At 55.6% G+C, this 13,121-nt stretch overlaps 1 protein-coding gene across 1 annotated transcript; it reads right to left on the bottom strand.

Moving 5' to 3' along the window:
• Positions 1-1,787: 1,787 nt before the first annotated feature.
• On the bottom strand, positions 1,788-10,610 carry RELA (RELA proto-oncogene, NF-kB subunit). The gene is made up of 11 exons (XM_037840330.1): positions 10,485-10,610; positions 9,925-9,951; positions 9,670-9,821; positions 9,348-9,496; positions 8,353-8,444; positions 7,869-8,000; positions 6,871-6,975; positions 6,426-6,638; positions 4,093-4,173; positions 3,899-3,973; positions 1,788-3,156 (listed from the first exon to the last, which is right to left on the bottom strand). Exons 1-11 carry the CDS (start codon positions 10,489-10,491, stop codon positions 2,576-2,578), a joined length of 1,614 nt encoding a protein of 537 aa, XP_037696258.1. The 5' UTR covers positions 10,492-10,610; the 3' UTR covers positions 1,788-2,575.
• Positions 10,611-13,121: the final 2,511 nt, after the last annotated feature.

Here is a 13,121-nt window from a genome sequence, read left to right as displayed (position 1 = left end):
GGAGGCTGGAGCTGGATCAGAATGGGCTCTGAAGGGTGCACTAGGGCTCCTGGACTAGCAGTCAACCCTGTGTCTGGGTTTCCCTGGTGGCGACTTCAGTGAGCAGCCCTCATGGGCAGTGTGGAGGGCTCCGGTTACTCTGGGTGTGTGCCTGCAGCAGATTGGGATCTGATCATGTGACTGAAAGATGTTCAAAAGGAGTGAGGGGGTGAGATTTGAGTGTCAGGGCCCTTTGGTTGCAGGGAAAGAAGGGAGCCAGGAAGGAAGCTGTAGCAGCAGCCTGGGTGGGAAGTGGTGGGAGTAACTTAAAACCAGGTGATGGTGGTGGATATGGGGGGAAGTTGACAGGTTTGCCAGGACCTGGTTAGGGATGGGGTGCAAGAAGCTAGGGGAGAAGAGGCGGCATCCATAGGGTTTCTGGCTGGAGCCCTGGAGAGTGGCAGGGCCACAGCTGAGGCAGGGAGGGAGGAGGAGAGGGGTGCTGGGGATGGCACAGATCACTTGTAACAGGGTGAATTTGAGAGGCCCGAGAGACGTCAGTGGAGTTGTCCAGTGGGCTGGCGGGCGGTGGACAGAGGTCTCAGCTGGAAACAAGGATTTGGGACTGGTGAGCCACGAGCACACTGAGCTCACTCAGGGAGTGTGGGAAGGAGCTTGAGAGGGCTTCCGGGGGCCACGGGGGTCACTGCAGGACACGGGCAAATCCAAGAGGAGTGAGGGGCGGCCTGGGCTGGAGGACCTGGGCCCACTCGTTCCCCTCTGAAGCGCAGGCTGGGCGCACCGCGGCCGCTCTGCCGCCTGCTCCTCCCGGTAAGGAGCCTCCTCGCCCTTTAGGGTCGCTCCTCGGGCCCCGCCCGGCCCCGCCTTCCCCAGGGGCTCCCAGGCCGGTTCTCCCGGGTCCTGACCTCGCGCCTCCAGTTCGGGATCAGCCTGGCGCGCGGAAACACAGCTCGGCCCTTCCAGGGACTGGCCCGCCCTTGCTCCAAGTCCCACAGCGGTCCGCCCTTGCTCCAGGCTCCGCCCCAGGCATTGCGAAGCCTCCCGCCCGTGAATGCCATCCCTGCGCATGCGCACCCGAGGAGGCGGGGCCTAGCCAGCCACGGCCTTTCGCCGACCTCGCCCTTGTGCGCGTGCGCCGGGCCAAACCGGAAACAGGTCGAATTCTTGCCCCATGAGCTGTGGCCTGGCTTTTGTTTAGGCCTCTCGGGGCTGCGGCCTGAGACTTTTTCGCTCTTTCCAAAATAGGGTGTCAAAGCCTAGATGGGGCAGGCACAGACACCTGGCATCTCCCCTGGCTACCCAAAAGATAAAAGTCCAAACCTCAGCCCAGTGTTCCTTATCTTATGGCCTGGCCCCAGCGTCCCCTTCCCAACAGCCTCTCCCATACCCCCACCTCCAAAGGCAGGCTCACTTCTCTGCGATCCACTCTGTTCCCCAGCGTCCCCTTCCCAACAGCCTCTCCCATACCCCCACCTCCAAAGGCAGGCTCACTTCTCTGCGATCCACTCTGTTCTAATCAAGCCTGGAGCTAACGTGCCTCTGTGAAGCCTTTCCTGAAACTTCATCCCCAGAGCCAGTGGGCCCTGGTGGACTCTCACTACACTGGGACCCCTACCTAAGTGCCTGCTTTCCTCCACTGGACAGTAAGGAGGGCTTTGGGCTTTCCAAGGTCACCTTCAGATCGTAAGCGCCCAGATGACTGCATATTCACCCAACTCTATCACCAATGGTGAGGTGACCAGTAAATTCTGTGTGTGCTCAGTGATTGCTGAAAGAAGGCAGATCTCTGGCCAGCTTGGCAACACATTTATTAGTTCAGAGTATAAAGAGCAAGAGTCCAACTGTTTTGATGCTTCAGTAAAAACCGTGCCTCTTGACGGGACAGCTATCAGCCTGCCCTCCCCCCATTCTCCAAACTACTTGTCCCACTACTAAGGCACTTGAGAAAAGTGGGAACAGGGAAATCTCAGACCAAAGCTCCTCTGGATCCTGGAGAGGGCCAGTGCTGTCCTACAAGCTCCCTTCAGCTGCAGGTGAACAACAGAGCTGGCAGGGACCTCTGCAGGGCAGGAAGAGCAGCCTCTCAAATGCTGGTGGTAGGCACAAGGACAATGCCAGGGTCACAGAGGGGCTGGTAACAGGAGCATTATTTTGGCTCGAGGTGTAAATGGATTCATGATTGGAGGAAGACACTTGATAATAAGGCTTAGTGGCCCCAAAGGCCATAGCTCCAGCCTGTCCTTCTTTCTAGGAGAGTACTAGAAGCTGGAGGGTAGGGAGGGGAGCCCCCAGAGTTCCTTACTGAGAAAAGGGAGCTGAACATCAGGGTCAAGGAAGAAAGAGTTTGAGCCTCCCAGCTCCCCCCTCTCCAGAGAAGTTAATGCTTCTGCTTAAGCACCTCCGAAAAGAAAGATACAGATACTGCCAATAAATGAATAAAATGTGCTCCTCTTTTGAGGACGACATCACCTAAAGAAGGTGGGGCACCCCTGGAATCCATAAGTGCTATGGGAGGGGTTCAATCCCCTGCAGCCCCAGTGCTCTGGGCAAGGCAGGTGTCACCACCCCCCAGCCCTTAGGAGCTGATCTGACTGAGAAGAGCTGAGAAGTCCATGTCCGCAATGGAAGAGAAGTCTTCATCCCCTGAGAGGAGGCCGTTGGGGAGCCCCGAGGCTCCCATGGGGTTGGGAGCTGGGTCAGGGGGCCTCTGCGACCCTGTCACCAGGCGGGTTATAGCCTCAGGGTACTCCATCAGCATGGGCTCAGCTGTGTGGGGGGCCATGGACATACCCTGGTTCAGCAACTGCTGAAACTCAGAGTTGTCGACGGATGCCAGGTCCGTGAACACGGCTGGGTCTGTGTTGTTGCCGAGCAGGGCCCCCAGGTCTTCATCAGTATCGAACTGCAGCTGCAGCAGGGCCTCCGTCAGTGTCCCTTCCCCAGCCTGGGTGGCCTTGGGGGCAGGCGGGAGCAGCACTGGGGCCTGGGGCAGAGCTGGTGCGATGGCTGGGGCAGGGGCTGGGGCTGGGGCCAGGGCCGGGGGCAGGACTTGGGCAGGGGCTTGGTTTGGGATCTGCCCGGAAGGGAAGACCATGGGGGAAAACTCCTCAATGTTGATGGTGCTGAGGGGTGGCGTAAAGGGGTAGGGCTGGGGGACTGGAGGAGAGAGGCAGAAAGGCAAGGGTCAGAGAAACACCAGAGACCACCCATCCTCCTCACCCCCCACCCCTCTCAGTAGTGCTTGGGCTCAACCCCCACCCTAGGGAGTCACTGACAGCAACCAGCTCCTTCCTCTTACCCAATGTGACCCAGCCGGTAGGGTCCAGTTCTAGCCCTACCTCCTTGGAGCCCTCCCTGACTACTCCAGCCCATGAAGCTCTCTTACCATAACCTCCTCATTTTACAGCTGCCAAACCAAGTCCCGAGAAAGGATGAGCCCAAGGACCACACAGAGAGTGGCGGCCTGGAGCACGGCACTTTGTCATTCTTTTTTGAGCCACCCACAAGCACATATAGTTTGCTACTTTAGAGGTGATATTTTTTTGGTTCCCTAATTAAATAAGAGTGTAGGCAGAGAATTTTTTTTTTTTTATACTTCTGGGAACCAAGACCTCAGTGTGCATTAGCATCCCTGAGAAGTTGCTAGTTCCTGGGCCACACTTCCAAAGGCTCTCATTCAGTAGGCCTGTAAAGGGGCCCAGGAATCTGCATCTTCCCCGTACCCTAGATTTCTCTGAGAAAAGTAATCCAGGGCTCACTCTGAGAAACATGGGTGCAACAGAAGACAGGCTTCAGACAACACCTTCTGGTGTGGCTGATTCCTCTGTCTCCCTCCCAGAAGGGATCTAAACCAAGCTGAACATATCTGAATTGGCAGCGGACAAGAAGAAAAGCTTACCTGGCTTGGAGATGGAAGCTGAACTGCGAGAAGGCACAGCAATGCGACGGGGTGGAGGCCGGGGATCAGTGGGGCCTGCAGGACAAGGGCTGGGTCAGCTTTCAGCCTCTAGAGGTCCCCTCCCACCAAGCTCCAGGGTCTCTTCTCCCATTCCCACTACCTTTCTCTCTAGCGTGCCCTCACCCCGGCCTTACCATTGAAAGGACTCTTTTTCATGATGCTCTTGAAGGTTTCATATGTCCTCTTGCGTTTCTCCTCAATCCGGTGACGATCATCTGGGAAAGGAATGGGGAGAAGTGGGTCCCACTCTTCTTAGTAGGGCCCCCAAAGCTCTCAAAGCTCTGCAGGAAGGTGATGGGCCAGGCCTTCCCGACATACTGTCTTCCAACCCCACCCCCCCACACCCCAGGCAATGGGAAGGCCACTGTGATACTCAGCAATTCTGGGAAGCCCATGGCTTTCTGAGAAGGCCTCTGCTGCCTGACTCGGCTCCTGTGAAGGCCACATGGGTGACTCCAGGTCATAGAGCCAGGCTCTGGGGAACAGGAGCCATCGCAGCGAGGCCCTGGCTTCCAGCTCATTCTCTCACCTGCCCAGCTCACATCCCGGCCTCTCCAGCCTCCATGCAGGCCTGGTCATAACCACTCTGCTCTCTGGGGCAGATGAGGTATGCCAGGCTTCAGACTTCAAGAGACTCCTGTTCTTACTTTTGATGGTTTGATACTTGGGGGCTTTCAGAACCGTCTTTCTGGCTGCTGCAGCACTTTGATATCCCCCAAACCCTTCGATCCCATCAGTCCAAAGCCAACTTCATCATCTCCCTCAGAACCTGATCCTTCTTCCTCCTGTTTCCTCACCATCCATCTGCCCTTCTTCCTCCTGTTTCCTCACCATCATCTGCCCTCTCACCAAAGCTAGAGACCTTGCACTCATCCTCAGCATCTCCCCCTCACTCTCTCCACATTTGCTAACTCAACACATCTTTACCAAGCACCTACTATGTCCCAGACTTCATTCCAGCCACTGGGGAGTAAGCAGACAAGGTCCCTCTGCTCTCAAAGAGCTGACATCTCAGTGGGAGAGACGGGAGACCACTTTATACACAAACACAGAAATCTCCAGAAGCAACAGGAGCGTGGAGGGAGGGAGACAGGGTGCCAAAGCAGAGCCGGCAGTGGGATGGGGGAGGCTCATTTAGAGGGGTCCGGGAAGGACGGGCCTGAGTTCCTCACATCAAGACCTGGGGGCCAAGCCTTCCAGGCAGAGGCAGCAGCTAACACACAGGCCAGGGGCTGGTGGGGCTGAGGCAGGGCAGCCGAGGAGGAAAGTGGTAGCTGTGGTTTCCTCGCTTTGCACTCCTGCAAGCTTCATGCTGCATCTGCTGTCCCTGGACCCCTGCAACATCTTCCAAAATGGCTCCCCACCCCGAGTCTCCCTGTCTCTGATCCTCTGACACACTGCTGCCAGAGTGAGCTTGCTGATCCACTCATGTCACTTCCCTGCTTGTAAACCTTCGATGGCTCTCCACTGCCTTCGGGAAGAAACCCCAGGTGAACGCCTTGAGCCTAACATTTGAGGCCCCTGTCTATCTGGGCTGCTCATTGCCTAGCGTTGACTCCCACCTTAAAGCTGCCTCTGAATGTACTGTGCATTTTCCAAGCCCCAACTTTTCCAGATGCTGGTCCACCTGCCTGGAGAAGGTTCCTCATGTCTTTCTCCACTTTAAATGTCACCTCCTTCCTAAAGCTCTCTTCTGTTCCCTCTCTGTTCCCCAGCACTTTGCACAGGCCTCCTTGTTTCGCCTATTGTTCTGTGGCTCGAGGATCTGCTTCCTCATGTGACTGAGCTTCTGAAGGGCAGGGACCATGTCTTATTCATCTTGGTATTTGCAACACCTGGCACAGGCCCTGGGCACCAAGAGGGCACTCAATAATTATTTGCAGAAAGAATCAATGGCTGTTTCAGGGGGTTTGCTGCCTGGCCTTCCAAACTTGATTAGGTTGCTCTCAGTACACACAACCCCACAGGAGAGATGATGAGCTCTGAGTAAAGGATTGTTCCAGCTGTTTCTAGCGTGGTCAGATGCCTGAAAGCCTTGGCCAATCAAGGCTGTGTGGTAGTTACAGGGGACACAGCATGGTGATGGGACCCTAGAGCCAGATGGCCTGAGTTTGAATGCTGGCTCTGCTTTTTACTAGCCATTGACCTCAGGCAAGTCAACCTCCGTGTGTCTTGACTTCCTTTTTTGTAAGATGGAGATGATATCACCTACTGCAAAAGGTTGTTGAGAGAACAAAATTGGTTAATCCACTGGAGGACTTGGAATAGGGCTGGGCATATAGCAGCTCAAAAAGTCTCGGCTATTGTTATTATTCAACACGGCAAGAAACAGATGACACTTCCTGCATAAATCCCAAGCCCTGACCCCAGCTTGTAGTCCTCAATGACAGCCTCAGACATCCAGCCCTGGCCTCTATCCCCATGGAGGAGCCCACTGGCCTGGCTGCTATCCTCCCTGGCTGCGTACCTGTGTCTGGCAAGTACTGGAATTCCATGGGCTCGCTGAGCTCCCGGTCGGAAGGCCGCCGCAGCTGCATGGAGACGCGCACGGGGGCCTGCAGGCCGGGGTCAGCATAGGGAGGTGTCCGGAACACGATGGCCACTTGCCGGTGCACATCAGCTTGGGAAAAGGAGCCTCGGGCCTCCCAGCCGGGTCCCGTGAAACACACCTCAATGTCCTCTGCGGGAGATGGGGCAGAGTGGTGCGGCGTGCCTGAACCCACAGACAGCCCATCACCCCCACCCCAGCTGGTGACATCTGCCTCCTGAGACGCATCTCCCTGGTGCCCCCGTGAAGCCCCTGAGGTGCTGGGGGAAGGGGGATTAAAGCTGTTCCCTGACTCTTACCATCTCTGCTAGGCCTCACCCCTCACCTCCTGCTCCAGAGCCCAGCCCTGCCCCGTGTTGTGTACCTTTCTGCACCTTGTCACACAGCAGGAAGATCTCATCCCCTCCGAGGCAGCTCCCAGAGTTTCGGTTCACTCGGCAGATCTTGAGCTCGGCAGTGTTGGGGGCACCTGAGGGTGTAGGAATAAGACAGGAAGCCCTGAACCACCAGAGGTCCCCGGGCTGGCCTGCAGGGGACACAACCTCACTGCCCAGCCTTGAATCAAGGGGCTGCTCAGAGCTTGTGGCCCACACCTCTGCAGCCAGGGTCAGCCCGTCCCCATCGGCTCCTCACCCCAACCAATTTGGCAGCTATTTAGCTACTAGCACCTATTCTGACATGCCCAGCACTGTTCTAGGCACGGAGAATACAGCAACGCACAAAACCTCAATGTCTCTGCCTCATGGAGCTTACGGTCGAGTGGGAACCAGTCTCCCAGTGCCTCTTCTTTCTCCACCTGACTCAAGGCCCAGAAAATACCCACTTTGGCAACAAGGCCATCCCTGACCTCCAGTTCATCCTGCTTTCCCATCCTTGGGGCTCCAGAGCCGTTTATTTTCATCTATCCTCTAGGTACTTAATTAAAGACTCCCATCGGTCAGTGTCAGCCCAATTTATCTGTGAACTCCCTTTGCACTTCCACCAATGGAAATATTACTCTCTAATATGATCTTGTTAGCGATAGCAAGATATCTCTGGCACTATTTAGGGCACACACTCCTAGCCAGTTTTTTCAGAGGTGCCCTGCTCAAACACCAACCCTCCCTCCACACACATATATCCCCTTAAGTGGTGGCAAAGCCTGGTCTTTCCCTGCTACCCCCTCATCACAGGATGTTGCCCTCAAGGGCAGCTCCAGGTCTCCTTTGCCTTGTCTCCCAGCCTGAGCTGGGCACAGAGATGACAAATACACTGGATGATGGATGGAAGCCAGAGACCCCTCCCTGGCTGCACCCACCCCAACCCCCTTCCTCCTCCCCAGGCCCATCCGTCTCCCTTGCCCACAGCTCCCTGGCCACTCACGGTTGTCAAAGATGGGATGAGAGAGGACGGGCGGCAGGCGGAGGGGCCTGCCTGCTGGGTCCCGCACTGTCACCTGGAAGCAGAGCCGCACAGCGTTCAGGTCGTAGTCCCCACGCTGCTCTTCTATGGGAACTGCAGGAGAAGGAGACAGTCAGGAGAGCCAGGAGAGCCAGGGAACAGGGCCGGGGGGAGGGAGCTCTGGGCTGGAAGGGCCGACTGACAGCATTGGAAACTGACATCATAGAGGAGCAGAAAGAGAAAGTTCTAGACCCATCACTGGCTCCACCTGTGACCCTGGATGTCAGGTCTGCTCTCAGTGTTCCCAGTGGTAAAATGGGAGTGGGCCCGAATGGGAAGCCACATCCTGTGTGTCCTGTGAGTCTTGGCCAATGAGGGAGAGAGGCGGGGAAGGCAGCCTCAGGAGAGTGACAGGGGGTGAGGGTGCTCCAAGCAGGCCCTTGGCCTTCGCCCCCTCACCGCTTACCTTGGAAGGGGTTATTGTTGGTCTGGATACGCTGGGTGATAGCCTGCTCCAGGTCCCGTTTCTTCACACACTGGATCCCCAGGTTCTGGAAGCTGAGGCCCCCCAAGCATCAGTCCTGCTGTCTCCAGCAGAGTCTGGACCTTCTTGCCTTATTCAGTCTGCCCCCCAGCCCCAGCCCCAGCCCCCAACCAGATCATCACTCTGTGCTTACCCCCTCTCCAATGGCTCCCCACCGTGCCACTGTAAAACCCACCTTCCTAACCTCAGCTGACAAGCCCCTGTGCACCCGGGCCTTGCCAACCTCCTTCAGCCACAGGGCCCCTTTTCTGCTCCTCCAAACACACTTGACTCACTCCCACTTAAGGCCTTTGCATTTGTTCTTTCTGCTTGGAATGTTCTTTCCCTGCTTCTGTTCTTCCTCACCGTCAAAGTCTTAGCTGAGAGAGCACTTCCCTGCCCTACCGATCTAAAGTAATGAAACCAGCTCCACCACCTCCCCCGTCCTGGGTTATTCTAAACAGCCAATTACTTTGTTTTATTTTCATCATTGAAATCATTACTCTCTAACATTATCTTGTTTGTTTATTTGTATATTTATTAATGGCCTGGCTCTGTCCAAACTGGTGAGCTCCAGGGGAGACTGCTGGCTTATTGTTTTTCTTTCTCAGCACAATTAATGTGATACTGAGGGACTGGCCCTTCCAGCCACAGGGGTTAGGGGTTCCGAGGTGATTAGGGCCCCATCTGTATCCCAAGGAGCTCATATCTGCTAGAGAGAATGAATGCACAAACATAGTTTCAAGACAAAGCAAGTCTGCTTTGCACAAACATAATTTCAAGACAAAGCAAGTTTGCTTTGCAGAACTGGGGACAGGGCAAGGAGAGAGGAATTCTGCTTTGAGTACAGAAAGAAGTAACAGTTACAGCTACACGAGATCCACCCCCCCCCAACCTTCCCATCCTCCCCCTACTCCCAGGCCCTGTGGGGGGTTCACCTGTGGATGCAGCGGTCTGGGCAGAGCTCAGCTTCATAGAAGCCATCCCTGCAGTCCTTTCCCACAAGCTCGTGGGGGTGAGGCCGGTGAGGGGGGTCCTTGGTAACCAGGGAGATGCGAACAGTCCCTGGCCCTGTGTAGCCATTGATCTGTCCAAAGTACAGAGAGCATCCTAGAGGCCCAAGAATTCCAATCCCACCTCCCAGACACAGAGGCACAGTGGCCTGAAAGCAGGCCTGCTGGGCTTCCACAGCCCACTCTCCACCCCACTCCAACCTGTCCCCCACACGCTACCCTGGGGAGCCGGTAGCCCGGTGCTGACCTTGATGGTGGGATGCGTCTTGGTGGTGTCTGTGCTCCTCTCGCCTGGGATACTGCCTGCTGAGCGGCCCTCGCACTTGTAGCGGAAGCGCATGCCCCGCTGCTTGGGCTGCTCAATGATCTCCACGTAGGGGCCAGAGGCCTGGGCCGGCTCTGATGGGGAGACACAGGTGAGCCCCCAGCAGGCCACTGCCCCCACTGCCCCTAACCCTGGGGAGATCCCCCCGGAACCACTGAGGAAGGATGGACCACTTACCTGAGGGGAAGATGAGGGGGAACAGGTCTGAAAGGCGAGGGAGACAAGAGTCAGCAAAGCCCACTTCCCATCCTCACCAGGTTCCCTTGGAGGGACACTGAGTCAGGGCCTGACTAATGGGTGGTGTAAAAGAGCTCCAGAAACATCAGTTTCTTGAGAGAACACTGGGTATGGTGTCCTCCTTTGACTAAGGGAAACTGAGTCAAGGTCTTCTCTATTTTCATAAGGAAAACTTGGGGGGGGTGCACCTCCCCCACCGCCCATCCCAAGAGGAAACTGAGTCAGATACATTCTCCTGTACCAGGTAAGCTAAGTCAGAAGTGAACCCTGGGTGAACCTGTGTCAGGGCTCACCTCGTACCCCCACCCAAGGCAGAACCTAAGTCAGCCCTCCCTCCACCCAGAGGGGAAACTGAGTCAGGCCCCTCAGCATCCGCCCCGCCCCGCACCACCATCCGGCCGGGCCGCTCCCTGCGCAGCACCCGCCGGCGCAGGAATGGGGGCAAGGCGGCGCGGGGGCTCCCGCCGCGGGCCCCCCGCGGGGTCAGAGGGCGCCCTCACCGTCCATGGCCGGGGTCCCGGGGGCGGGGCCGGGGTCGCAGCTGGGCCCGCGGCGCGCGCTACAGCCGAGCCATTCGCCAGAGGCGGAAATGCGCCGCGCGCGCCCGCCGTCGCGTCACTGCCCGGAATCCGGCCGCGCCTGCGCGTTTCGGCGCCGCCGCCCCGCGCGGGGGCCGGGAGCGAGTGCGCGCCGCCTGGGGGGCGAGGAGGCCGTGCGCGCCGCCGCCCTGGGCCGCGAGCCGAGGGGCGGCCGCGCGGAGGCCGCTCTCGGGACTGGTGCTGCTGCTCCGCTCGCTCCCGAGTCCCGGCCCCGCCTGAGGGGCAGCCGGGCGATTACTCACTATGTTTTTTAGGGGATTTCGGGCCCCCTTCCGCCGCTCGGAGGAGTGTGGTGATGTCACTCCGCCCGGTCTGGAGCGAAGCCAGGGCTCTGGGCCGCGGCCGCTCGTCCCGCGCCGGGAAAGGCCCGGGCCTGCTCCGCCCGCAGAGGCGGGGGGCTAGACTTGAGCCAGGCCTCCTAGTCGCTGAAGGTGCCTTTCGGTGGTTGTACCTTCAGAAGCACCTGCTGATTTCCTGTGCCTATCAGATGCAGTCGGGGGCAAAGGAGAGAGAGTGCCCGGGCTCCCCCAGCCGACGGGCTCGGATCGCCGAGTTTCGTGGACCCCGGGCGGCGGGGCGGGGACCCCGCTGCGCACAAGGGGCGACCGAGGCTCAGAGGGTCGCGTCCGTTCCCGCGGGCGGGCGGCGCCGAGTTGGCCCAGGGCCCGTCGCCTCTCCGGCTAAAGGGCCCCGGAGGCGATGGGTGGGCAGGAGGCGCCCGTGGCTAAAGCTGGGGAGCCTCATCTCGGCGGCCCGAAGGTCCGGGACCCCCAGGGACCGCTCGGACCCGTAGGGTCACGCCCCCACCCCTGCCGGCTTCCTCAGGGCTTCTTTAGGGTGCCGCCTCAGCCATCAGCGAACGCGGGCATCACCCCCAAACAAGCCAGGGCCCAAAACGCCTCTGTGCGGGGAGGGAGAGGGGCTGGGGCTGGGGCTGGAGCGCCCCCCACCCTAGGTGCTCCCCCGCATCCCGTCCCAGGTTTAGGATGTTCCACGGCAGGCGGCAGAGCCTTCTCCAGATGGAGAAAAACTTATTTCCTCCGAATTCGTTCTAAATTAGGGAATCATTTGGGAATTGAAGAAGACTGGAAATTCTGACTTGCTTTCCCAGGCTCTGAAAAAACAGGAAGAGAAAAGTGAAAACGAAGTTACCATCCCTCCCACTCATTTCGGTTTCTCTTATGGTCCTGATTAGAAAAGTCTGCTTCATTAAAAAAAAAAAATTTTTTTTTTAAATTTTTTGTGTGGAGGCAGAGTTCGGGTTGAAGAATGGATGAATTATAATCTTTGCTTAATGCCATGCAATCATCATTGATTCAGACGTGATCTCTTTTATTTTCTTTTTATGTGTTTACACTTGTAAAAATAGTGCAGTGAAATCCTGTGTACTCACTGCAGAGCTCAGAGACATACACTCAGCAACTGTATGACTTACATCTAACCCTTGCTCTTCACCTGCTCATCCCTTCTTTACCCCCGTCCAGAATTCTGTATTTATTATTCTCTTGACTATGTTTTTAAAGAAAAAAACATCCATTTATTCATACATGTCTACAGTATATTGTTTGGGTTTGCTAACTTTTGAACTTTTAAGAAGGTATCATATTATATGTTATCCCTTGTTATTTGCTTTTTTTCACTCAACATTGTATGATTAAGATCTGTTTCATAGCTCTTTCCCTTTTCACTGCTGTGCACTATTCTACTGCATAACTATACCCCAGTTTATGAATCTGTTCACCTGAGGATGGGCACCCAGGTTTGCAGTGTTTTACTGTTAGAAACAACACTGCTGAGAAAATTCCTGGGAATGTCCCCTCCTGTCATCTGTGTACCCAAGGGTTTCTCTTGAGTGTGTACCTAAAAGTGACTTACAAAGTCCAGGAATATGCAAATAGTCAGTTTTACAAGCTAATGCTGAAATGGGGATGCCAAGTTACACTCCCCATAGCAATGTAATACCAGACCTCCCCTGCTTCAACTGTTTCCAACACTTATTGTCAGACTTCTTAATTGTAATCAGTCAAATGGATATAAAATGGAATCTGGGTGCAAGCTTAATTTGCATTTCCATACTTTTCTTATGTTTGTTAGCCCTTTGTGTTTCCTCTTTTGTAGAATGTCCGTTTATGCCTTTGCCTCATTTTACCATTAGATTGCCTTTTTATATCGATGTGTAGTTCTTTACATATAACAGAGCCTTTGACAGGTGTTTGTGCTGCAAGTATTGTCTCCCAGTTCATCGCTTGGCTTGTTACTCTCATTAAGTTGTCTTTAAAAAAAGAAAACTTTTTGTTATAAAAACGTAAATATATATAAGAGTAGGGAGACTAGTATAAGGAATTTCCATTGAACCATCACCCAACTACAGTAGTTAGGAATTCGTGGCCTTTCCTGTTAACCTTTTTACCCCCACCCACTCCCCTTGAAATCTCCATCTTGGGAATTATTTTTGAAGTTTTTCCCAGGACTCTTGGGGAAAAAAAGACCACTATGTTATTATCACAACTAAAAGACTGTTAATAACAATCACTTATT

Source organism: Choloepus didactylus, chromosome 6, assembly GCF_015220235.1.
Source record: "Choloepus didactylus isolate mChoDid1 chromosome 6, mChoDid1.pri, whole genome shotgun sequence".
Lineage (NCBI taxonomy): Eukaryota > Metazoa > Chordata > Mammalia > Pilosa > Megalonychidae > Choloepus > Choloepus didactylus.
This window is presented reverse-complemented; position numbering and strand designations above follow the sequence as displayed.

Coding starts and splice junctions, on each gene's coding strand:
- RELA (XM_037840330.1), bottom strand. Junction 6,976..7,868: donor TCATCCCATCTTTGACAACC/GTGAGTGGCCAG, acceptor CTACACCCTCAG/GTGCCCCCAACACTGCCGAG. Junction 6,639..6,870: donor GTGTGACAAGGTGCAGAAAG/GTACACAACACG, acceptor CATCTCCCGCAG/AGGACATTGAGGTGTGTTTC.